At 41.6% G+C, this 26,036-nt stretch overlaps 1 protein-coding gene across 4 annotated transcripts in view; it reads left to right on the top strand.

Annotated features, from left to right (window-relative positions):
* Nucleotides 1-26,036, top strand: part of Pdzrn3 (PDZ domain containing ring finger 3) — a 242,364-nt gene that overhangs the window by 200,010 nt on the left and 16,318 nt on the right. For all 4 annotated transcript variants that reach the window (XM_004854215.4, XM_013075656.3, XM_087182022.1 and 1 more), the window contains 2 exons: nucleotides 22,270-22,517; nucleotides 25,172-25,259. In XM_004854215.4, coding sequence (XP_004854272.1) covers nucleotides 22,270-22,517; nucleotides 25,172-25,259 — 336 coding nt within the window. The remainder of the gene's footprint in view (nucleotides 1-22,269; nucleotides 22,518-25,171; nucleotides 25,260-26,036) is intronic.

The raw sequence follows: 26,036 nt of genomic DNA, 5'->3' as shown, positions 1-26,036 counted from the left end.
AGATGGGTTTACTGCTGTAGAGAAAGCAACTGTGAGTCTGCTGAAAATCAGCAGGTTCATGGTATGATTAAGTATGGACAGAGCCAATGGCAGTTAATTGGATGAATATAAACTTGACCTCCACGCAGCAGTGCTGAACCTGGCAAAGTTTTCCTGCAAGTAGGAGTAGGTTTGCTTAAACAACCTATCAATTCCAAAAGTATTGTTGGAGAAGCTTTCTACATTCTGAATTCATTTAAACAGAGCAAGTTTGAAAAAAGAAAAGCATGTCTCTTCCCACCTTGACAAACAGGAGCTCCTTCTGGATTATGGAACCTGTCTTTGGCTGAGAATGATCACTTTTTCAATATGGGCATTAATCTGTCTCTAGCTGTTGTCTTGTCAATGAAAAATGGATCATAAACCACTCTTACACTGATAAAGAAATGAAAATGAAAAGCCTGAAGTGAGCCCAGGGTTTACCTCTCTTCTTTCTACCTGTCTTCTCTTTAGATGAAAGGCTTTGAGGGACCATAAAGAAGTTCTGCTTTTTCCTTAGGTCCAGGTCTAAGACCTGTTAGCCACCATCCCCACTTAGGAGCCCTTTTTGTGTTGCCGTGATGCTGCCCAGTGCTGTGTCCCTGCCTAAGCATTCCCACACAGCCTGCCCACCACTGTATCCCTGCACTGAGCATTCCTCCAGTGCCTTACCCATCATTGTTTCCCTAAATTGAGTGTTCCCACAATGCCCTGCACACCATTACTCCGGTATCTCCCTCCACCTTGTTTCCATGTTATATGTCAATTTGGCCTCCCTGCTGTACTGTGAACCTAAATGAGATCTTGTTACCACTTTTGATCCTCTGCACACAGTTGGTTTAGCATGTTGAATTTTTAGTGCTTGTGGGGAATGGGGAACAAGAAAAGAGAACTAGAAAGAAAGCCAGGTGTTGATCAGAACAACTATGGTTTGAACTAGGTGGTGAGTATAGAGAACAAAGGGGATGCAAGACATCCATTTTTTCCATTCAGTCAGTCAACGTGTTCAACCATCAACTGTGCACCAAGCACCACATGCTCACCCCTTGCTCACTGGCTCCACAGTGCACTTAGAAGAAAAGGAACTTCTGACCTGTGACTCATAGCACTCCAGGTGCTGTGGCCACAAACCTCATACCATGCTTGTCTGCCCTGGTTCTGCAGGGCTCTTCCCATACCCAGAACCTACCTCATTCCTTCCCTCTCTGGATTTCCCTGTCTTCTTTCCTCCTGCAAAGTAGTTCATGACTCATCCCTGAGGGCTCAGCCAAGTAGACCCTCTCCCTAGAGACCTCTTTGATCAAAGAAAGTCCCTTACCCTTGTTAACCTGTGGCTATTTCTTTCTTTGCTAGAACTTATCACAACTCCTATATTTATTTTATCATCTGTCTCTATCCCCTACCCCCTGAAAAATGTCAGCTCCATGAAGGTGGAGACTTTGCATTCTTCTCTGTGAAGTTTCCAGTCCTGGCACATAACTCGTCCCCATCCAGGACCTGTTTACCAAATTAATTTCTGAATAAGGAAGGTGTTAAGTAGGCCCCAGTTTGGTCTGGGAAGGCTTTTAGTAATGACAAATGAGTCCATACCCCTGGTCTCTCGTGGCGTCCATAGATCCAGCTGCATACTGCCCCGAGGCAGGTGATGGGGTCACAGGGGAGAAGACAGCCCCTCTCTCTGCATTCCTGTCACCCGCCTGCCATGGCAGGCAGAAAGAAACATATGGAACAGTGAAAAAATGCAGTTTTAATAAATGAGTTCTCTTTTGTTCATTAATAATGCAGGAGAGGTCATGGTTAAATGGTGGGTGGGGGGAGGTGGACAAAAGATACCATCAGCATCTCTGGGTGAAGGCATGCCAGGGCCCAGCCAGCCCTTGTGCATTCTCTGACCACTGTGAGATTAAGCAGGGAACATAGCATTCACTCCAAAGCCCACAGAGCCAGTTTCTAGCAGCACCACCTTCATTTATGTGACAGGTGTCATAACATTGGTGAAATGTAGTCAGGCTGTGCTGCTGAGTGCCAAGTGCTGCCCCAAGAAATGTCAGGAATGAATTTGTCCTACTTGGAGTGACCTGCTTTCCCACTTGTTCACCAAAGACATGCTGAATTATGTGTACACTGGCAAACTTTGGGAAAAGGGTCTCTTTTCCCTCTATCAGCTGCCTGCCTACCAGGATGAATTTTTTCCAAATATAGTTTCCAAATACAGTTGATTGTAAGTATAAACTGAAATAGTGCAAAAGCAAAGGAAAATTATTGAGCCAGGCATGGTGATGCACACCTGTAATGCCAGCACTCTGGATGATTGAGGCAGAAGGATCACATGTTCAAACTCAGCCAGGGCAACTTAGATTCTGTCTCATAGAAAAAAAGTTTCTTTTAAAGGGCTAGGGATGTAGCTCATTATGAAGACACTGGGTTCAATCCCCAGGGTTGGAAGGAAGGAAAGAAGGGAGGGAGGAAGGGAAGAAGAAAAATTATTTGCATCAGTGTTCTTTGATCTGCACATTGGTTTTGATTTGACTCATCTGTCGAGGAATCTCATCGTGAGAGACCATTCCTCTGATCCCCAGAACCGTGTGTCTGGGGTGTGGGGAGCCCTCCATGGGGCATGTGACAGTGATACTTGAGAGCCTTTGTCCTCAGGTGAACCAAAACTCCTAGGAGAGGCAGGATTCGGGTTCCCTAAGCTTTCTGGCAGATTTTCTTAAGTCACTGTGAGATGAGCAGGTAGCAAAGAAATTGTATCCCAAGACATTTATAGGCAGATTGAAAACCTGCTATTAATACCAAAAAATATTATTTTGCTAGGAGAACTTTTTTCAAGTAAACTATTCTATAAAAATAGAGATCATGAGTGGAAAATTGAAGGTTTTTCTATAAAAGGGGTGGTTTTCTCTCTTTAACTTATGGCTGGCTCCAACATTATCCTGTATCCTCCTTTTGGAGGATTCCCAAATTTTCCTACTCTTACTGATATTCCTTTCCCAATAGTAAATAGGAAAGGTATCTAATTAATTTCCAATAATGTGAATGATGATGGGAAGAATTCTCTTGCCAGAAGAGAACATACTTTTTAGGAAGGATGTTGTTGCTCAAGTGAATCCTAATATGCAGAACTCTAGAGGACTTCAGTTTGAGCAGGGACCTTTCTCTGATGGTGAGCTATAGAGCCATCACCATAATGACAGCTTGTGATTAATGGCCCCCATTTCTGGTTATAGTCTACTTGGATCTCCCAGCTACATAGCATTGGCCAATCTTTAGTGACTCTCTTCCTACATGTTTTTACATGTCCCAGAGGATGAACACTAGCAGGGGTATTGCCAGGTTACTCCTAGCTGCGTGGCTTTGTAGCCTCTCCCCCTGGGCATGTCCACCTCCCCACCTCCCCACGCCCACACTCCCTGGGTGTGAAGGGCATTCTCTCACATCGCTTGATTCTTTCTTTTGTGCCTGTTTGATGTTCAGCTTGTGAAGGTGATAGAATGTAGAGTGTTCGGAACCTCATTTTCACTTGCATTCTTATGGGTCTCAGCATACAAAAATTCCATGAGGGCAGTGGTTCTCATGCTGGAACTTGCACAGAACCCCCAAGAGGGCTACAAAAAACACAGAATGCTGTGGTCCTAGAGCTTAGATGCTGCTGGCCTTGGAACCACCAGGTTGGCCCTGCTGGTGCTCTGGAGATAGAGACTGATGGTGACTGGATGGGAGGCCATTTAGGGTACACAGTGGGCCCCTCAACCCATGATTTTGCTTCCTGCATTTTCAGTTGCCAGTCAGCTGGCATTATCATAGCTCAGTGGTCCTGCTGTGGACACATGGTATGGTCAGATCAGCAATCATCTAACTCTGTCACAGTGCCCAGGTCCTTCGGCATCATCTCATTTCACATCAGCACAAAGAGAAATGTGACTAGAGTATAGCAAGGTATTTTGAGAGAAACTACATGTTTTAGCCCAGTGTATTGTTTTTTATTGTTGTTCCTCTCTTGTGCCAAATTTATAAATTAAACTTTATCCTAGATATGTGTCCATAAGAAAATGTAGTATATAACGTGCAGTACTCTCTGTGGTTTTGTGTGCACTCAGGGTCCTGAGCAGATCTCCTGTGGATGTGGCTGCAAGGGCTGCTACTGTTCACCTCTTCAGTTTTACTAACGCCAAACTGTTCTCCGGCATTGTGGTAGAGAAGTTCTTGTTGCTTCATATCCCTACCAGCATCCAGAATGCTCTAACTTCCTAATTTTAACAGTGAAGTAGATATGAAGTGGTATCTCATGGTAGTTTAAATTTGCTTTACCCTGTGAATAATGTTGTATGTATGTATGTTGAGCATTTTTAGTTTCCTTTTTGTGGGCAAAGTACCCACTCAAGGTTCTGCCCATTTCTCTATGGGATTTTTCTTCTTTCTCTATTGGTTCATAGAATTTAAAAAAACATAGTCTGGATACCAACCCACTTGCAAATGTCTTTTTCCAGATTGTGGCTGGTCTTTGTATTCTGTTGATGGTGTTTCCCAATGAGCCATATCCTTTAATTTAATAGCATCAGATACACCTCTTTTTTATGGTTTGTTCATTGTGTTTCTTTGTCAGGAAGTGTGCTTTCTGCCTCCAAATCACAAGCATATATTTTCTTCCAACAGTACTTTATAAATCTGTGTAAAGTTTTACATAATTGTGTCTTTCCAAGTTACTTTTTTATATGGTGTGATGCTAGAGTCTGACTTCATTTTTTATATGAATGGATTTTCTACATATAGAAAAGCCAAACTCTCCCCTCAAGGGAAGATGCCAGTTTCTCCATGTGGCTGGAACTGTTTCTGGCCTTTATGTTGTGCTCCACTGATGTGTTCAGTATCACCAGCAGAGTGGCTGTCCTGTCGCCTTCTAGTTATGTTGTATTCCTGATGCCCAGTGGAGCAGGTGCCTGCCTAGCCCTGCCTTGTTGTCTGGGCACTCTGCTCATCCTTGGCCATTTGACGGTCAGATTGTCAGCCAGGCTGGCAAGGTGTGGTGTTGGCATGTGGACAGAGAGTTCTTTTTCTCTAAAGGGTGGTGGTTTTGCAAGTATTCATTGTAGCATTCTTCATAGTTACACAAATGTATCTTCGAAATTTTTAACTATCCACTATTTAATAATACTAAGAGGGAATCCAAGAAGGCATACATTAAAACCTCCCGTACTTCAAGTTCTGCAGGGAAGTGAATCAGAAATAATAATCAAAGATGGGGGGATAAGGAGTTGGTTGGCTGTAAAGCTCTGTAAAAAATACACATGTTGCCTTTTTTGATAGTATAAAGCGTTCCTCGGCTGCAAATGAATTCTCTCAAGCTATAGCACTCATCTCCTGCATTTGTATGTTTCTATCTAAAGAAGTCTGAAGCAAAAGTTTCTCTTTTTGTAAACACACACGAACCAAATAACACAGACAAAGCCTTACTGTTCCCAGCACTACACCAATGAAAACAGAGCTAATCTGCCAGACATCTGGGAGGCTCACACTTTCTCCCAGTGTGTTAAGCAGTTTACCCTAACACAGACACATCCCCATTCTTCCTTGAGTGATAATCAGTTATTTTCCTCTCATGCCCAAAGTGTCAGTGGTTGTGACACATAACATTAGCAGTGACATGAATTTTAATAAAAGAAAACTCTGAAGAATATGAGCCAGTTTTACTTTATCAAGCAGCTGTTTTCTGTTTGAGGAGTCTCACAAATGTAGAGAAATTACAAACCTTCATCATAATATTTTACTTGGCATCAGGAGATGAAAACTAGCAGGTATACCCCTCCCAGAGTCACAGTGGTACTTTGCATCTGCATAATGTTCCATTTTATCTAGTTATAAAATAACATAAGTGATGTGTCATGCGTGTACTATACATTTTACATTCCAGCTACCACATGTCACACATACATCCACATGTTCCTCTTTGGAATCATTTGTCAGCAAGAGATTCCGCTGTTTCCTTTGGCTTAGGATTTTCTCTTTTTCATTTTTCTATCTGGCAACTTTCTAAATCTACAATTTGCAGTGCTAGGCAAGATATCTGGAAGCTTCCAGTATTTTGTGTCTGGGTTGTTCCATTTGTCTGTCTAATCTCTCCCTCTCCAGTTAAGTAAACTTCTTCAAGTTCCTCCATGGATTGGAACCTGGGGGGAAGGGGCTGTCCCTCAAGGAGTAAAGGGAGGGAGGAAACTATCCATGAGAATTGAATGAAAACGTCAAGGCATCCCTTTTCTCAACTAGCCACAAGGTTTCAGGACCAACTTTATTCCCTATCCAACCCTGTTTAAGAAGCATCCAAAAGGAAGAAAATTCCAGCATTGTAATCTTTGTCTTATAATTAACAATGAAGACCAAGATGAATATTTCTAGCAACTGGCTTTGTCATGCTCACAGTAAGAGTGATAATAAATAGCTATTAGGTGTTACCTGCATTGTCCATGCCGACAGATGGGACTTATATACAGAATCCCAGATAATTCTCACACAGCCCCTCAAAGCATAGGTGCTCTTGTTATTCCCATTTTAACAGATGCCTCAGTGGAGGGTTAAACAAGTTGGCTGACTCACCTAGGGTCACACCGCTTGTAGATGGTATAGACAGGATCAAGTACAGGATGGTCTGACTCTGGGACAGTGGTGATGTGGATTTCTTCCACACACAAAGGTGTGCCTTCTCGAATTACTGGCATCAGACCACAAGATGGAAAGGAAAGTCTCTGCCATCCAGAGGCTTAATCTAGAGAGAGATGGGATGAGAAATTAAATAGCACATCAGTGTAAAGGCTCCATGGTATGTGGTTGGTCCTACTAGAAAAGCAACATGGAGGAACCCAAGCAAGAAATACTGCTCAGTGGTCCCCTCTGTAAATCGGAGGCAGTTTGGCAGATTTGGAAGTTAAATTGAGGTAGCCATATGAACCCTCACTCAAGTGAAAGTTCATCTAGTATTTATGTTAAAGCAAGAAAAGGATTTCATTTGCGAGTAAATCTCAGTCTAGAAACATCTGGTTGTTAAGGGCAGTATTTATTGAGTGCCAACAATGTACTCCACACCACATGCTTAGGGGGAGACCAGAAGCCATTTACACTGTGTTCATGGGCTAGTTCAGAAGACCTCCTTCCCTCAGACCCTCCTTTCTGAAAGGGGAAGACTTGGGGTGTTCTCATGATTATGGAAAGCTCTCTGTACCTTACCCTCTGCTTCTAAAAAACTGGAATGCAAGCTCTTCTTCCTAGAGCAGTGATGGTGAACCTTTTAGAGACCAAGTCCCAAACTGCAACCCCAAATTTGCTTATTTATCACAAAATACCAACACTGAAATTAAACCTGAGTGCTGAGGTTTTAGGTTAGAAAAAATCCATACCTTAACATCCTGTCTTTAAAGAAAAGCAAAATAACAAGCGTGCCATAGATTTGCCACCACTGTCCTAGTGTGTTGGGAACGTCTGAGTGAGCTCTAATGTATGTGTGAGCATGCTATAAATGGGACCTTGACATTCTAGAAGAGATGGAGGCAGCAAAGCTTCCAAAATTGGTTCCAAAATTATGCAGTGAAGGTATCCAGGAAGACAGATATGGATTCAGAAAGGCCAACTTACCTGGACATCCTTGGGTATCATTGGTGCTAAGTCATTTCTTTTAAACCATGGAGAATAAGCTTTCAGGAGAAGTATAAAAGGCCAAGACTTAAATATGCAGAGGCGGAAATACACAGTACAATTGGAGAAGTGCCCTGATTTAGGTATTTATTCAAGTTCTTTATTGGATCCCTCTGGCATGCCCAATGGGGACAGCCACTAGCCATACTGCTCTGTTGCCCAAACTAACAGCATCTTGGTCCTCGTGATGCTTTCTACCCCGAGATAGAGACATTCACCATGTTACCATGTAAGTAAAAATGTACCAGTGGCAGCATGGTGGGTGGCCATTACAAGCACTAGTGGTACCTCATGGGGGCTGTGACCCAGCCGTGGTGGCCAAGCGGGGCTTCCCAAGCCATGGCAACATGGCTGCGTCAGCCAGGCTGAGGCCCCAGGGCAGAAGGACTAGGGATTTAAAGGGAAAGCATTTATTTCTAATACTGTAATGCTCATATGTCTGTATGTCATCTTGTGTCGAGAAGGGACTGTTTCCAGGGGTGATCCCAAGTTTGACAAATACCCCTCCAGCTGGAGCATAAGAAAACACTTAAGAAAGCATAAAAATGCTGTGTAGATAGTGGTATAGACTCTACAGTGTATATTTAAAAGAAGAAATGTTTAGGAAAGGCAATGAAAATATTAACCACATCCCCTCCAAACTAAAAAACTATCAAAAGGAACATGTGTTTTCCAGTTCTAAATTTAAAATGCATGTACATTTAGACTTATACATTTATATAAATAAAAGCTAGCCCATGTCATATTCAGATATAATTTGTGTACAAAGCCCAGGACAGCAGTTGGGACAGGTATTTGGCCAGAAATTTCCCCTGGACACACTCAGCAGATGGCACCATTCAGGACCCACTTTGCAATGAGCTCATCCATGGGGTATGAAGAAATGAAGTCTGGGAAAAGCTTAAAGAGCTTTGTATTCTGATTGAAAGGAAAAATCCCAGACCTGTACAAAAGCAGGGGGAAAATTTACTGTTGCCTGAAGCAGCACACTCTGCACTCCCTTGGCTGCTCTTTGCTGTTCCAAGTGGCGGGGATCCGTATTTTTGCCGTCAGCAATCTCACTGCTTCTTCAGAGACACAACTGCACTTTGCTGAAACGAAGCTACAAGAGCATTTCCGCCCAGCTGGGCACACTTGCTAACTATACAGTGGCTTCAGAACTATAAATGTCACTCCCATCATCTCCTTCTACCCTCTGATAACTCTACTCTATAAAACATTTGTTAACATTGTTTTCCCAGCCTCAGGTTGGACATAATCAAGCTCACGTATGCACACTCCCACCTCTCATAAACCCCTACACTTTCCTCAGACTCTAATTGCATTATCAAGTGTTTTGTTTGGTTTATTAATTCTGTCCCAGATGATTTCCTCCTGGTAGGTTTCTAGCAAATTCTGCCCATGTCTAATAAATCATCTTAGAAAATGCTGCAGGTTTTTCTCTGTCATAAGGATTGAGTCCCCACACTACCTCCTGGCCCCTGTGAACTGTTACATTCTCCTTCCTTTCACAAAAGCAACCCTTTTTAGGTTTCCTGTTAAAATTCTTGAATGATTTGACCATGGAGGGGAGATTATGGTCAGCCCCCCAGGATTATTCCACTGCACCATTCTCTGGAACGTAGCCAAGGTCAGTCTGTCACCTAAACCATATGCAAGGTGTCCATCTCATCTACATTCTCTGCTGGATCCGAGAGTCAGGGAGATGGGTGGTATTGCTATATAACTAAATCTGAGACTGGAAAGTGAAGTTGGGAACTTTCAACTGAGTCTCCATAGGGTGAGAAAAGATTTGGGGCTCAGATCCAACTTCCAGGATGTGACAGGATTGCTGGGGTAGGGATTGAGGGGTAGTATTAGAAAGGCTGTAAAGATCCACAGGCAGCAGGGTGTGGGGTCATCTGGATAACCCAGGAGGCCCTTAGGTACCAGGCCGATGAGGCTCCTGCCACACAAAGTCACCAGTCATTCTTCAATTGATAGTTAGGGAGACCAAGGCCAAGAAAGGACCTGTGGTTTCTTTAGAAAGGTGTATACTCTTTTGTTTATCATTTGGTTTCCAGTATTTCTCAGCTGGTGCACATATGTAGGAATCTTGTGCTTTTGCCCAGTTCATACTTTCCTTTACCATCTTTTTTATTAATTTCAGCTTAGTTCAACAAACCTATCACAGGACTTCTGTAAGCCAGATGCTCTTTGCTGCTAAAATAAGGAATTATTTCACCATTCTCATTTTCCAAAATTTAGTCAGAAAAATGCAAGGATCGATTATTATAATATGGTCATACTTTAAAACCTTTCACATTTGTGAAGTCCAGCGAACAAGTCATTTGATTTCCTATTTTACCAGTGATAAATATCCTAGGATGTCATCATTATTCTTTTTGTGCCATTTGTAGACCATATTTATAATCTTTGAGAAAGAAGTACAAACTTAAGTTTATTTTGATTCATAATGGTTCTATATCTTCTCCCATTGATGTCTCCAGGGTCGGTCATTCCCACTCACTCTCATTGGATGTTGCTGCAAAGCCAATATTTTCCAGAATTATGCATTAATTCATCATGGTGACCATTAGGTGATTACATATTTCAGTGGTGACAACTTAGAATTTATTTATTCTATTGATAAAAGTCTCAAGGAAGGATCTCAGCAAACTATGAATGTTTTTGCAATTCAGTCAAAATATATCCAGGTTTATTGTGTTCAAGCCCTCCTAAATGAATAGTCATACACATTACAAATGAACTTTGAGCTGATAGGGTGGAGGGATTTTTTTTTCCTTTAGACATTTCATTTAAATTTAGAAGCAGTATCTTAGCACAGTGGAAAACAGGCAAATATTTTCTCCCCTAGCCTCAATTTCCCCCACCAAAATGAACAATTATTTTAAATTAAAAATACAGAATTTTTTCACATTTCAGAACAAACACAAAGTAAGTTTTGTGCTTTAACTTTGTATGCCAGCCAGATAAAAAATGACATGGCACCCCAAACCTCCTCAGAGCATCTCTAAATAATCCTCATCATGTCAAACACACTCATCCCATTGTTTTTGCACTTTCTGAAGCAGTTCTAGAAGTCCTCTTTCATGTGTGTCTTTAGTTGTCCTCTCGTGGCTGCCTGGATGTCCTGAATTTATTCAAAACATCTCTTTTGTGGTCATTTTGGAAAGAGCCAGAAGTCACACGATGATAGATAGTGAATAAGGTGGAAGAGGACATTCTGTAATATTTTTATTTGACAGGAACTTCTGTAAGTGTTTGGTCAACAAGGGATGGTCAAAAATACAGTGAATGTTTAAATTTAAAATCACTCTTGGCAAATTTCCAGCATACAATGTAATATCATTAACGCTGAAAGGGAACTGTATTTGATGATGGATACATTAATTTGCTTGACTGCAGTAATCATTTTGTATATATAAACACCCTATTTTATACCCTAAATATCTACAATACAAATTTTTTAAAAATTGAACTCTTCTCTGTAGCCACTAAGGGTCTGGGATCTGCATCTGCTCACCCACTCCATTCTCAGCACTTAACACCCCATTTATCCTGACCCTCATGCACATGGGCAGGTCCCCTCATAGGCACCAGGTTTTCTCCTGCCATAGGACATTTAGACATGACTTCATCTGACTGAAATACTCTCCTCCTCCCACTTGACACTAGATCATTCTTCCTGTTTGTGTTGTACATCTCTTCCTTGTGGAAGATCGCTCTGGCTGCCTGCCTCTCAGCGGCTGCAGGTTCTCCTTCCCTCCAGAGTCAGATTACCAGTATCCATCTTCACCACACTGGCAACTTCCCGGGGATGGCTCCCAGTCCTGGCTTTGCTCACCACTAGGCACACAGTCACTCTCAGCAGTTACTAGACCAATTATATAAATGAATAACTGCATGTAAAGTCCCTGAGTGTCATTCAAGGTACACAGAAAATAAAACTGAAACATGTTAGGCATTAGTATTCATTCTGAGAAGCAAAAGACAGGATTCTTCCACCAAGTAGCTTTAGTCTTTGAGGAACCTTTCAAACTCTGGACATATTTTTTGTTAGTTTAAGAAGTTGGAGGTCTTTGAGAAACTCTTTCATATTGATGATGGATAAGCCAACTAATGATTACTATTGTAGGAAAATAAGAGAAAGGATATTGCTTGTTCTTTCAATACTCAATAGTAGATTTGGTAGGATCTTTTTAGCTCTGTGTGTGTGTGTGTGTGTGTGTGTGTGTGTGTGTGTGTGTGTGTTAAATGCTAAGACCGTGGTCTGCTATTTGCAGCATTTATTTCCAGGATTCTATAAGTTTCACCACATGGTCTGTAAATCACAAGCTGAACTACCTGGCTATGCGGGAGCCAAAAATAATTTTGATTTAAGTGATACATATAATTTTATTTCTTTAGATAGAAAACAAAGAACAATGCTCAACTACTGTTTAGCTGACACCAAGAGTTTGAGGCACAAATCCACAAATTCCAGGAAATTCTCTTTATAATGAATCAGCTTTAGCTTTGATATTTTTGCTGGTGTTTATTGCTTTCTTACCTGACTTTTGCATCATTTAAGGATAGTTAGGAAATTTCATTATCTTATTAAGAGCAGCAAATAAAAAAAAAAAAAAAAAAAAAAAAAGAGCAGCAAATAGAGTTTGGGACATTATATCCAGTAAGGTTTTTTTCAAAATTTGCTTTCTGGGTCCTACTTCTCTTTAAGATTCAAGGGCATCAAAAAATGCTGTTTTCTGTTTTAACAAATGGCTGGCATCACTTTTGTCCTAACTGTAACAATTTCAAGTAGTGTTCCAGCACCACAGAGTGCCTGTAGGACGTCTGGAGGACAAACATATTGAAATGTGATAAGGGGATGAGAGTGCTCAGTAAGAAACCAAGTGACAGAAGACTTCCCTCTGCTTCCCTCTCTGCAATAAAGGGGTAGGACAGGTTAGAGAGGGTCATGTCTTCCTCACTCTACTTACGAACGATGATGCCATGACCAGGTTGAGATCCTGGAGGAGTCAGGAGTCTTGGCCAACTGGTGCATGTGGCAGAGGCCACACAGCCTGGCCGTGGCACACACAGGAAGATGCCCTCCATTGTGACAATCTTCATTCTCCATGGAGCCTCAGTTCCTTGTCTAGGGCCCATTGCTCCTTTCCAGGACATCCTCACACCCAGGAATCAGGATAATCAGCTATTAATCCTGACCCTTCCCAGGCTTCCTGGCTCAGTTCAGAAAAAGGCAGCACCAGCCATGGAGCCCAGTGGTTGGAATACGATCTTTCAAATCTAGTAGCCCTGCTTCAAAGCCCATCTCTACTTTCATAATCTGTGTACCTTTCAGGAAGCTGCTTAGTTTCTTGGGCTTTTAGTTCCTGCCTGAGAAACAGAAAAAGCCTACCACCTGGCAGTTAGAATGCTTAGGAGCCCAGATATGGGCTAGTGATCCCTGTAAAAGGTGCTGCTAGTGGTGCGGACTGTGTGTCTGGATCACACTGACCTCTCTGCAATGAACTTTCAGATCCTTATTTTTAGATGAGGCACTAAGGCACTTGTTCAAGTTTGGACAGTTGTAACAGCAGCTGGCATCAGTCGCTGTTCGGACAGCTTTTCTTTAATGCATCAGGGAGTTGCTACCTACAAGGTATGTAGCTAAATGGTCACCATTTTTGGTTGAGGACACAGGCACACAGAGGTGGAACAGTTTACCCAAAGCCAAGCATCGGCTAAGTGGCATCGCAGGAATTTAAAGCCCTGTGTGTCTCAGCCAGAGTCCCAGTAATGCCCCTACTCTCACCCCATGAGACTGAGCCTTTGTTCCCACTTTACCAGCACATGGAAGAGTGGGTTCACTAGTAATGTGTCCAATCATTGAGGACTGTAAGGAATTAACATTCATCGAGCATTCATTGTGCTCCAAGGCATGACCCCTGGGGAGTTTCTCTGCAGAGCCTAAGTCTGTGATCAACCTGGAGATCTGCTTCCTGCTATTAATCCACTTTACAAATAAGTACACTAAGGCACCACAAGGTGAATACCTGCCCAAGTTGACACAGAAGCCCTACAGTGGTAACCTTCACCTTTGACGTTGGACCTCCCTCAGTGTGGAACTCCTGCATCCATGAGGATCTGCCCTAATTTTGAAACTTAAAATCACTGGTAACATAAAACATCACTTAAACACACTTTTTAATATTCTTTCTAATTCCGTGTGACTGCAGCTTTGTGGGTGGAGGAATCTTCCTACAAATCTGCTCTGATAATCAGAGGATTGATAGTAGACATGTTAACCAGCCCTGTGGTCTCTGAGGGAGACATGTAGCACATGCAAGTTTATATAAGATATGTATGACACCAATAGGAAGTTCATACCAGGGAGGTGGAAGGGATAGAGGTTCTAGGTGTGTACTTGCAAACACCTAACCAAGCCTTCCTCCCTCCTATGTAGCTGTATATGCTTTTACCAAAGAAGATAAGACCAATGGGTCTTGAATTCAATGAAACTGACACATACACAAGCATGCAATCATCTGTACCATGAACTTAGTCTGAATCTCTGTGCAGGGAAGAGTCACGGGCATCTTGAACAGAGTAGGAAGTGCAGTTGGCTTCACTATGGGTGACAGGTCAGAAACCCTAGCACTGCCAGTTGTGTCCAGAGCACTTATCAGACAACTAGGCGAGCCCTGGACATGGAGCAGCGGGTACCTGCTTCCAGGGACTGTTCAGTCTGGACATGCTCAACAAAGTACCTTGCTCAAACTCTTGGTGTGGAGACAAGGTCTCTGAGTACCCAGGAGCTTGTCTCATAGAACCAGAGGCCAGATCACCTTGGGCTTTCCATGCCATGGACTCCTGACCTGGTGACAACCAGAGCTGAACCTCTGCCAGGCACCTCTACCCCTTTCCTCTGGGGGACACAGCCTCTAACCCACCACCCCACCACTCTTTTTACTCCCTTCTCTGAGCACATAGCTCACTGCACAGCATAACAACCTAAACAGTGGTCTTGCAGAGAAGTTAGAGAGGAAGACAAACAGACACAGAGTCAGCTGACCAAGAAAAAAAAGCCATTTGAAATTTCTTTGAGGCCTGTAAATTTGGAATTTCTTGTCTCCTTCTTGTCCTTGCAATGTGGGAGGGAGGTGTCTTTCTCACTTGAAGAGCTACCTTGTTGTTGGCAGTTCAGAACCCTGACTTGGCAGGAGAGCTGGGCCACACCCACCATGTTCTTTGGCAAACACACCGATACCTTTCTGAACTACACTCTTTCTGATTTCCACTTAATACTTATTGACAAATGGTTCTGTATAAATTTAAGGTCAGAAAAATTTTGTACTAAGTATTCATATATATTTTTTTCTGGAAAAGACACTCAAGTTCCAAGAGAGAATGTAGTGGGATATGACTTGAGAAATACCTTGTTTCCAAATGCTCACAATGCATCTCCTATGGTATGTTGGGTTCCTGCTTTAAGACAGTGTAAAACTGTGCACATTAGTTTTAAGGTACACACTAAATATACTGAAGTGTAATGGATATGTGATGCTGTCACTTAAAATGAAATTTCATAGTGATAACATCAAGACTTCCAAGATGTTCCTTAAGAAGGGGTTGGTATTTGAGAAGAAAAGATTTTATATTATTTTAATACTTACTCTAAAATAATAAGTATATGTATGATTTTTTTAGCTTCTATTTCTTTAAGGCACATCATCTATTTTATTACTCAGAGGCTGGTAGCCAGGTATATTCTATTTTTAGGGAAAAGATGAAAGATTTTAAAGTGTGAGATACTTAAGTTAGACACAAGGAAGGCTCCTTTAAGAAAAATACCCAGGTTACAAAATCATCTGTTCAGGTTATCCAGCCTTGAGGAGGGGTGAAGGGGGTTGTGCAGTTGTGAAAATGCTATCAGGATACATTTAGGAATTCTCATTGGACACATTCCACTGAGGTCCCTATTAGAACCAAGCTACCTATACAGGTGCAAGGTTTTACTACATAAGAACTGAAATCTATGTGAATGTGGTCTGTTTACAAACAAATCTCTAAAGGGAAGACCTATACTCAGAAGTACCACACTTAAACACCACTGGTTCATATCCCTTCATACCCACCATCACACCTATTCAAGATAAGTTGCCTTCCCTTTATCAAGCCCTAGAGCAGAACATAAATTTGCAATAAATTAAGATACCTACAAGTTTCCCAAATGAAAATAGATTTTTTTAATCCACCCTATATCAGGGCTTCAAATCTTTTACTTTTCTCTGTGTAGTTTATCATTGTCTATAGCTTCCAGTGGAATCTAAGTTTTAATTAGTTTGAAAACACAGGTGTGATATTTTACAGAATGAAATCACTGCCCTTATATTTAATTAAATGATCCCTATAAAAGTTGGATTTTAGCCAGGGGCACATTTTATAGTAGGCTGAATTTAAAATTGTATTAGCATTTTATACTGGGGTCATTCAAACATGTAATAGGAAAAAGAGGTGATTGTGATACCTTGATTCTCAGACACCAAATGTCTCCCATAAATACTCATTATGTAAATTGAAGAGAGCATGGTGTGCTGTCTCCAAAGGTTACATTTCAGAATACCCTGTACTGCTTACAATCAAGTTACAGAAAACTTTGAAAGTTGTTTGGGCTCACAGGGGTTCCAAGGTGATACTACAACAGTAGCATCCAGTGGTATTTCTAGGTAGACAATGAAAATGAAGTGTCTTGAGTTATGAGAGCTCTAGCCTGGCCTATCAGACCAGGTAGATCACAGTGTGCCAAAGTCTTCGTAAGTTGTAAATGCCACCCCCTCACCATGCATTCATTGGGCTTCTCCAGTGGCTCCCAAAAGCTCATTTTTCTCCAGCAGATTCTTCTAGTAGCATCCCAGCAGCCAAGAAGGGAACTAGCCTTACTGCCTCACCACAGTAAACACTGAGCAAGTAACCAAAGTCAATGAATTTCACCCCCAAATGGAATAACCACCGACTCTGTATTAGTTCTCTGGACTGACTATGGAAAAGACAACCACAAAGACCTCAAATGCAGAGGTTGAAATGCAACCAAAAAGGAAGCATTCCATGCCCTCAGCATGATTGTCTGGCTTGTGGCAGGAGATCTTACGTTAAAGGACCTCGCTAAAGTTCCTTAGTGTCATGTCATATTTGCGGCAGTGTTGTTTGCCCTGAGACTAACTGATTGGATTTTCACCATAATTGCACCTCAGTCCCAGGAGACAAGCCAGAGCCTTAGGTGAATAACTTAGGCATTTAATTTATAATAAAGATAAAGTTTGCAATCAGCATTTCTTGTTCCAAAACATTCCATTTACTTGGTTTTAGAGCTGCATAAACTGTTTTAAAGGCAATCTGCTCAATTGGGCGAGTTAATGATATTTAATTTGACTGGGCCAAACGTCACTGGATGCGCATCCTGTCTATAATCGCAGCCATCATCAGCGCCGTTTCGTGTAATGTGGCTGCAATGCTAATCCCGAGAATAAAGGTTGTCATTCTCGGTTGGCTGCCAGCGTGCACCAGAGTCATCACCTTGTTAAGTCTCTCAGTGATGTGATTCCAAGATGACAGTGTAATAAGTGTCATGTGCAAAAGGTAATTCAAAACAAATTTGGCTGCAAAAATGGATCGTCTAGGATAGTAAACTTCCGCCTTGTCTCATCATCTTTTAAGAGAATGTAATGATCCCTAAAATACCTTGTCAAGAAGCTTGTATGGCAGAGGTCAAGTCCTGTAAAATTTATCTGTTGCAACCCCCCTCCCACCCCTGAGAATCCCATGTCAAGAACTGAAAATATTTTTACATATTTTGGTAGCTGGGAACACAGTTGGGCAAGGAGTGTGAGGTCTTTCTGTACACAAATGTCTCTTAAAGCTAGTTTGCCAGGCTGGAATTTGCTTCTTTGATTTCCAGAGTGTGTTTTTCTTGGATAATATGACAATTCTGGTACAGAATCTCCCTTAACACTGGTATCTTAGTACATTTTTATTACTGGCATGTTAGGTAGTATAAGTAATTGTCTTATTTAAATTTATAATAACACTAAGAAGCATCACACTGTAATTGTATTTACTATGCAGATGAGGAAACAGACTGAGGGAGAACAGTTAGATTGCCCAAAACTCAGAGCTAGGATTCCAGCCCTGGCTGGATCTTGAAGTTGCTATCCCTGGTCATTCCATCCTTGAGCTGTAAGAAACAAAGAGGTCACTTGGCTGGTGGAGGTCATTACTTGAACTGTGTTTGATGGCAAACTGCATGGCACTGAGCTGCTAAAATTATTCCCTGTGGCACAGTTGTTAGAAAAGCCTTACTATGGAAACCAGCCATAGTGCCAGTGACATCCTTGTGTAGCTTGTAGGGCATTTCTCAGTTACTCAAAGTCCCATGCCCCCTTGGAGGTACCAAGCAGGAAGATGCAATGGAAGTTACATCAATGTTTTTAATAACACCCAGGGTTGTCACTGAGTGAATCATGACCCTGGGGAGCTCCTTGACCCTGGGAATCCTCATGGCTTAGACTGATTCAAGTGGGTCCTGTATACACCATTTTGTAGTATCATTTAAATATCTTGGCAGTGGTGCTTACATTGGTTTTAAAAATCTATCCAAGGAAATCAGTTGTTTCCATCACTATAAAAGTGAGCTGATTAAGGTGCTCCTCTAATCAAAGTAGCATTTTTCACTCTTTTATACATCTAGAAGAATGTCTTTAGGAAAAATGTTTTTTAATGTAATTGTGCCTAATTGTCCCATATGTCTCTGTGGTGTTTACACTGGTTAGGATGTTTTGGACTATGAGTAGTTAAGATCTAAATCAAATGCTTACAGTATATGGGATGTATTGGTAAATATTACAAATATTTATAGTAGTAAGAGATTCTCAACTTGGTTAGTTCACTCACACGGTGATATCACCAGAGACCCCGATTCTTCTATTATTCTGCTCTGCCATACTCAGTGTTAACTTGATCTCTGAAGCTGGTATCATACCTGGTCCCATGATACTGTCACAAGTATATGAAATGCATGCAGATGACTTGCCTCGAGTCCAAAAGGGCCACCCCTACACCTCTTGTCCTTGTTAGGAATCAGTATGGAGATTCCTCATACAAATTCCATTTGATCCAACTATTCCTCTTCTAGGTATCCTCTGAAAAGAGTCAAAACTATATTACAATAACAAATGCATATCCATGTCTACAGCAGCACAATTCACAAGAGCTAAACCCTGGAAGTAATCTATATGTTCATCAACAGATGAATGGATAAAGAAAATGTGGCATTTATACACAATGGAGTACTCTACCATAAAGAAAGATAAACTTGAGTTATTTGTAGTAAAATGGATGCACCTTGAGACCATAATGTTAAGTGAAATAAATCAGACACACAAGCCAAAATGGTTTTTCTTATATGAGAAACTTTAAATAAATGAGAGAGCAAAATAAAAGACAATAGGAAACAGGGACATAGATCTTTGCAAAAGGGAAGGTGATCCAGAGATGGAGGGAGGGGAAAGGGATGAAGAGAGAATGAAGGTGTGTTACGTACATGTAACAACCCCCCACCATAAATGGAATCAGTATGTATTGCAAACATGTACTAATAAAGATATAAAGAGAAAAGAATGAACTTAAACCTCAAGCTCCCTAGCCACTTTCCCATCTCAACTTGTCAGGTGGAATTACGTAGCACCCCCATGGTTAAATGCATCATTAGGCAGAAGGAATAAATTTATTCTTTTGATAGGCTAAATCCAATCAAAATCCCATCTCACGTGTTCTTCCCCAGAGAGGAAGATGCCTGATCTGGTGGAAAGGAGGCACACAAGAGCTGTCTGAGCAGAGAGGAAGCAGCAGTTAGAAGGGATGCTTGTAGACCAGGCAGCTGACATTGCCTGTTTGGCATTTGTAAGACGTTACAGTGCGTGTAAAAGTAAAGACTTGTAGGATTAATTCATCTGTTAGACACAACTAAAAGACTCCTGAGGTCTGATTCCCTTCCTTCTATTCAGTGTGTCTCTTTTGAAGAGAACTGGAAGTTGAAGAGTAAAAATACTGCACCATAGAAGGAAAGTCCCGTATTTATTGCCTTTTGGCAAAGGCCTGTTATTTATATGCAAACAAAGAATGCACATATTTGGCATATTTTTTTGAAAAATCTTGATATCTCAGTTCACTGTGAGTAAACACACTGGTACAAGCCATCCCCAGTGAATGCCAAGGGTTGAAGAGCAATGTGACTAATGGGCATTGGCCACACCCATATTTCCTATGGGTGCTACTTTGGCATTGATTTACAGTTGCATTGTAAATTTCTGTATTACAGGTTGAGCATCCCTAATTCTGAAATCTGAAGTGCTCTGAAATCCAGAAGTTTTTGAGCAGTGTGACTCAAAGTTTCAGATTTCAGAGCATTTTGGCTTTCAGATTTTATACTGGAGATGCATGACCAGAAAAGTCTTCTGCTAATACTTCAATTTTTTTTTTAAAGATCTAAAATATTAAGCACTTTGAAGCCTAGCATTTTGGACAAGAGCTACTCAAATCTGTATTTGACTCTTGGTGTCACACATTAATAGAAAACATGACTCTCATCCTTCTGCTTGGGCATGAATTTCCCACTATTCCAGTTGCTTTTCATCCACCCACTCCCACCTCATTCCTGTATAGCCCAAGCCCCAGGTGTTCTGGGCTCTAGGCAAAGAAGGAGCCATAATGGAAATCTAGTATGGAAACCTAGGAAAAATTCTTTTGTGTGCTTTCATTCTTTTCTCAAAGGAGGAGGCATGAAGGCAGCTGTAGGTTAAATCCAGCTAGTCACCATCCTCTGGGCAGGGGATTATGTTTGGTAGCACACATACTCCCTTATTTACCTGCACCCTTGAGTCCTTTTGTGACCCAGAGTTTTTCTTCTGTCTACCTTCCTCATGATATAAGTAAATTACTTAAAGTGGACTGGATCCCAGTCAGTAATTACCTCCAGTGATTCATGTGGGCTTCATTACAGGGAACAAACCTGACGTCTAGTTCTCAACCCAAAAGTTAGTTGTTTGCAAAGTACTCCAACCTAGGAGGTGTTTGTAGGGTCAAAGGGAAGGGGGGGAAAAAGGCAGCAGCACAATCAGTGCTCCTGTTCTGCTTGAACAAAGAGAAATCAAAGCATCTCTGCGTATGGAATAACTGTCAGCATGCTACGACATGAATAGGATGTGGGCAACAATATGCCAGGCAGGAGAAGGCTATGGTTTCTTGCTCATTTGGGCCTTTGTGAATAAATACCAAAGCATGCTTATTTAAAAAATGGACCATCAATTTAAGACATTCAAACTCAGCACCTCCTATGTGAAGCTGTTAGAGTGAGGTAGTATTCACCACAGAAGATCTGAGAGGTTAGGGGACTTATGCGGCCATATATTCTGTGCAATGTCATTTATATACCAGCATTTTAAATTTGATCTTAAAAAGCCAACTGGATACATGGAGAATAAAATTTTAAAATATTTTTGAGCCAGACAAGTTTCATATACCTGACCATGCAATGTCAGTGAACTGTCTGCACATACTGTATTTTCTGGGGGAGGGGAAGGGAGAGGGCAAATGAAACAGCTGGACGTGTGTGATGCTCGGAATGACTTCACATTCTAAATATAAGATTCTGGTTTCTATTGTATCCTGCATAAGGTGGTTCTGCAGGTAGAACTATGTTGACTTAGCATTGACTGTTCCACTGTCAGAATCTTGGACATAACATCCCACATTCTGACCCACCAGGTAGGAACTAATGTCATCACACGCTGTAAAGGAAACATGTACACAAACTTTCAGTCCCAGGATAATGAGGAGAGGATTATTGAGGGGAATCTTCATTGAAGTCATGTAGCAGACTTCAGGCTAAATACAGACTTCGGTGCTGCAGCACCAACACCAAGTGGGAAAGAAAACAGCAATTCAGCCTGCTGTTGTTCTCAGTGATAGGTTATTTGCTTGTCTTCTCTGGGATGTTTGCTGCATCCACCTATGGCTAATAGATTACTATCATTTACTAGTTTCAGTGGACTTTTTAAGGAAAAGCAAATGAATGAAATTTAGGAGGAAACTGCGTATCACTTCCATAAAAGGAAAACTAGTATCACCTAACAAAAACTGGAGAAATACACACCATGAAAACATAACAATGTAATTAATTTCTAGTTAGCTATTATTGCCTGGTAAAGGCTGGGAGCCTGAGGCTGGTCTTTTCTTTTGCAGCCAAGATTAGCAAGTGATGAAATTGCATTAAAGACATTCCACTAGGAAGTCAGGACTTCCCTGCTGTGAGATTTATTATTCAATGTCAGATCTGTATACCTCCAGTCTCACCCCCTGCCCACCAGGCATTCTTTGGGAAACCAGAACACAGAGCATTGAAGTTCTCTTACACCCCAACCTGCATCTCCCACTTGGCTGTTTCCCCCCCAAAGCACTCAAACTGTTATCTACCTTTCCAGTTCCTACTTAATTGTAACCCATCCAACCTTAAATCTTTGTCAACAGGTCAACGGCAAAGACTTATCCAGAGCAACTCATGACCAGGCTGTGGAAGCTTTTAAAACAGCTAAGGAGCCCATTGTAGTACAGGTATTGAGGAGAACGCCTCGGACCAAAATGTTCACCCCTCCTGCGGAGTTGCAGTTGGTGGACACAGGCACCCAGACCGACATCACCTTTGAGCACATCATGGCCTTGACAAAGATGTCCTCTCCCAACTCGCCTGTGCTAGATCCCTACCTCCTGCCAGAGGAGTAAGTAACCCAATCATGACACCATGACATGTAAAGTCCGGCACAGAACTGTGGCAAAGTTGGCATCTTGCCTTTCATGTAGTGAAAATATTAATGCATCTTATAATTTTCCTACAAGCTCCCCATGTTTAACTTTATTGTTTATAGAGGCAATAAATCGAATCCTGTTCAAAATAGCTCTGACATATTAATGACTTTATTATAACCCTGGAGCAGAGTTATTCAAATTATATTCTAAGAACAAAATTACTTACAAATGTTGTAAAAGTTATTTTGGAATAAAATTTAATCACCGCAGATGGTAATTTGGAGATTTTCTAGTTATCACTGGAGGGAATGCTGATTGTTCTTTTAAGTAGATAACAAAGTAAGCTGTGAGGGTAAAAAGATCCCTGGAGGTTATGGATTCTGCTTCCTTGGGTAGCATTTCAAACCCAAATCCACTCAGCCCCTACATGCCTGCCTCATATCAGTACTGCATATACCAATTAAATAGCTGTGATCCAACACACTGCATTAATTTCTTCAAAAATGACTCTTCCCCTATCTTACCTTCTGCCACAGACAGTAGTTCAGAACCTTCAAGTCAAACATACTGATGGTCAAACTCATTTCTAGGTGTGAACTAAAGTCATTTTTATTTCCCTGGGCTTTACTTTTCCCGTGGTACATTAAAATGGGCATAAAAATACTATCAATCTCATGGAATTGTTGAAGGATTAAATGATATGCACAGGAAGTTCTTGGCATGGCATATGTTAAGTGCTTAATAAATGAGGGCAGTGATAGTTAATTTTGTGTCTGACATAAAACAGGGAAGAACAAAGAGTAAGAAACTTTCCAAGATAGATTGCTGGCTTAAAGAGGCCCAGTTAGATACAGCTTTTCACATGTGAATCTGTACCATCTCTGACACATCACACCCTTGATTTTACCATCTTGGCTCCAACTTGGTTCAGAAAATTGACTTGCATTATTTGAAAGGGTGTATTCCTCTTGCAGGAAAAGCCTCTGAGTGACTGATAACTGTGGGATTTCTGAATAACTCTGTAGCTGGAGCAAGCACACGTTTCATGTGGTCCTGTCCAATCCTGAATGGAAGCTTGCCTTTCATTAAAAGGGTTTGGTGGTTAGGAGTCACCGGAACCCAGGGCTAATTCCCCAGACTTGATAAAAGTAAGCTCCACTGCAGCTGACAGTGTGTAAAAGGAGCAGATGGGGCTTCCTTGTGACACTGTGTGAGTGTGCAGAGACCTGTTAGCTCCCTTTTGCTCTCCACTGGCCCTCCTAGATGGATGAGGCCCTGCAGGCGAACCAGCTCTGCATAGTTAGGGTGGCAGTGCTGGAGGACCTCAGCTCTTAGCCCTGACACTGTGTAATGTCCCACCTGATCCTTGGATACAGCTGGCCCATTCAAACCAGTTATGTGGTGTCATAGAGCAGAGCTACCTCACTTTATTGATGAGGCCTTTAAGGCCACTTGCAACTCTAAAATGTTGAACTATCATGGTGACAGGCCTTTTAGAAGACGAACCCCTAATTTCCTCTTAAGTCTGGTTAACATGACATGACTTATCCCTGGGGGCAACTTGAGAAATGTCAAAGAGTCCAGAGGTCAGGCCTCTGCAGGTTGTGACTGCAAGGTCAGCCAGCAACAAGACCATGCATTGGGGATGGACCAGGAGCATTAAGTTGATGCCTGAAAGCCCAAACCTTCCAACAGTATCCTCAGGACTAAAAGCCCCTTAAGTGCAGGCAGTATATGTGCCTGATGGGACCAGAAAATTGAAAACCAAGTCTTGTTTGACCACTCAAGTCTGATGTGTTGTTTCAAAGCTAAGTGCCTGGGAGGGACCACCAGTGCCCCTTGATTGCTCCCTGACCTTTGAGAACATGAAGGTTTGGGTCCCCAGCCAACATTCTCAGGCAGAAGTTTTCCATCAGCATCTGGCTCTGTGGAACTAAGCTCCTGCAGAGCTGCTGACTGTGCCTGTTATAATTCCCACTGCTTTTGCCTTAGAGCTTCCATTAATGACATTTCCAGGAGATGGCAGGCTGTGTAAACTGTGTTTTACACATTTACACATGTTGTTCTAGAGAAACACAAGTTCCTGGTCTCCCTGCAGGACAAGTGTGTATGCACTGTACATTCTGTGTGTACAGTGTCTGAGCTGTGGTGTCAGATGCATTTCAGCCAGAAAGTTCACAAAGATACTATCAGTCCAAGATGAGAGCATAACAGTTTCAGTCATGGCAGAACTGATCCCAGAGGCCAGCACACACCTTTGAGTGTTGCCTGAAGTCAAGCCTATTTCTCCCCATAAATAGAAATCAAACACTGAAGCAATAAGCAATAGCTATGGGCCCATCTCCTGCCCAGGTACCAAGTCAGAAATGAGTCATCTTGAGTCCGTGACAGTGGGCCTGTGGAGGGACTCTGGGTAAAATACAGCCCACCTCACCTCACCTCTCATTTCCAACTTAACTTCTCCCATAGGAAATGAGCTTTAATGAAATTGGTAGAAATATTAGGAGGGCTTCCTGACCACAAAAGGGCCTGCACCCTCAGAAGTGCTGCCAGGCTGCACCAGGGTGATTGAAGCAGAGGATGGCACTGCAGCGTGGCTTTAAAGATCTTGCCTCTTTTTTTTCAGGCATCCCTCAGCCCATGAGTACTACGATCCAAATGACTACATGGCGGACATCCATCAGGAGATGGACAGGGAGGAGCTGGAGCTGGAGGTATGAAGAACAGCCTGCTCTCATTTTAGGAGTTATTATTACAAACATAGAATGGCTAGTAAGTTCTCTATGAGCATAGAAACAAATGCTAATGAAAATTGATCAGAAGAATCACTTTGAGTTCTGCTCTTTAAGAAGCTTTTTCTTCCCTCCTTTGCTTCAAAACAGAGCAAAAAAGTTCCAAAAAAGAAAGTTAAAAGATAGGGCAGTAAGTCCTATTCACAACTTGGAATTCATGCAACCTTTACATTCTTATAACTGTTATAAACCTCCTTGCCTTCCTGTTATATCATCATCACTTTTTACTTAAAGGTAAATGCTCAGTCGATTAATAAGTTGCTAAAGTGAATGTAGCCCACCTTCAACAAAATGTTTGTCTACTCATTCTCCAGCTTCGATATTTCTAACACTGATCTTGAAGATATTAAACAAATCCATAACTCTCCTTAAGTGTCATTTGAGGGCAAATATACCTCAAGATTCTAGATGCTACATAATGTCATACTGTCTTCTTGTAAGTTTTAAAATATTTAGCAGTTGCTAAATAAGGAGTCCTATTTCTTTTTCCTTTTAGTGAGAGTGATAGAGAATGGAGAAAACACCAAATTCCCTGATATAGTTATGTATATTTTTGGAAAACCTTTGTGTCATATTTCAAAGTGTTTTGAAAAAAATAGCAAGAGAATTTTTGAAAATTGATTCTATGGAACAGGGTAGTAGAGCATCTTCTTAAAATGATGGCTGCTCTTAACCGGTAAGCCCTTTGGCACCCTCAGA

The sequence above is a fragment of the Heterocephalus glaber genome, unplaced genomic scaffold, assembly GCF_053883595.1.
Source record: "Heterocephalus glaber isolate CG9 unplaced genomic scaffold, H.glaber_assembly_v1.0 deba00001472, whole genome shotgun sequence".
Lineage (NCBI taxonomy): Eukaryota > Metazoa > Chordata > Mammalia > Rodentia > Bathyergidae > Heterocephalus > Heterocephalus glaber.
This window is presented reverse-complemented; position numbering and strand designations above follow the sequence as displayed.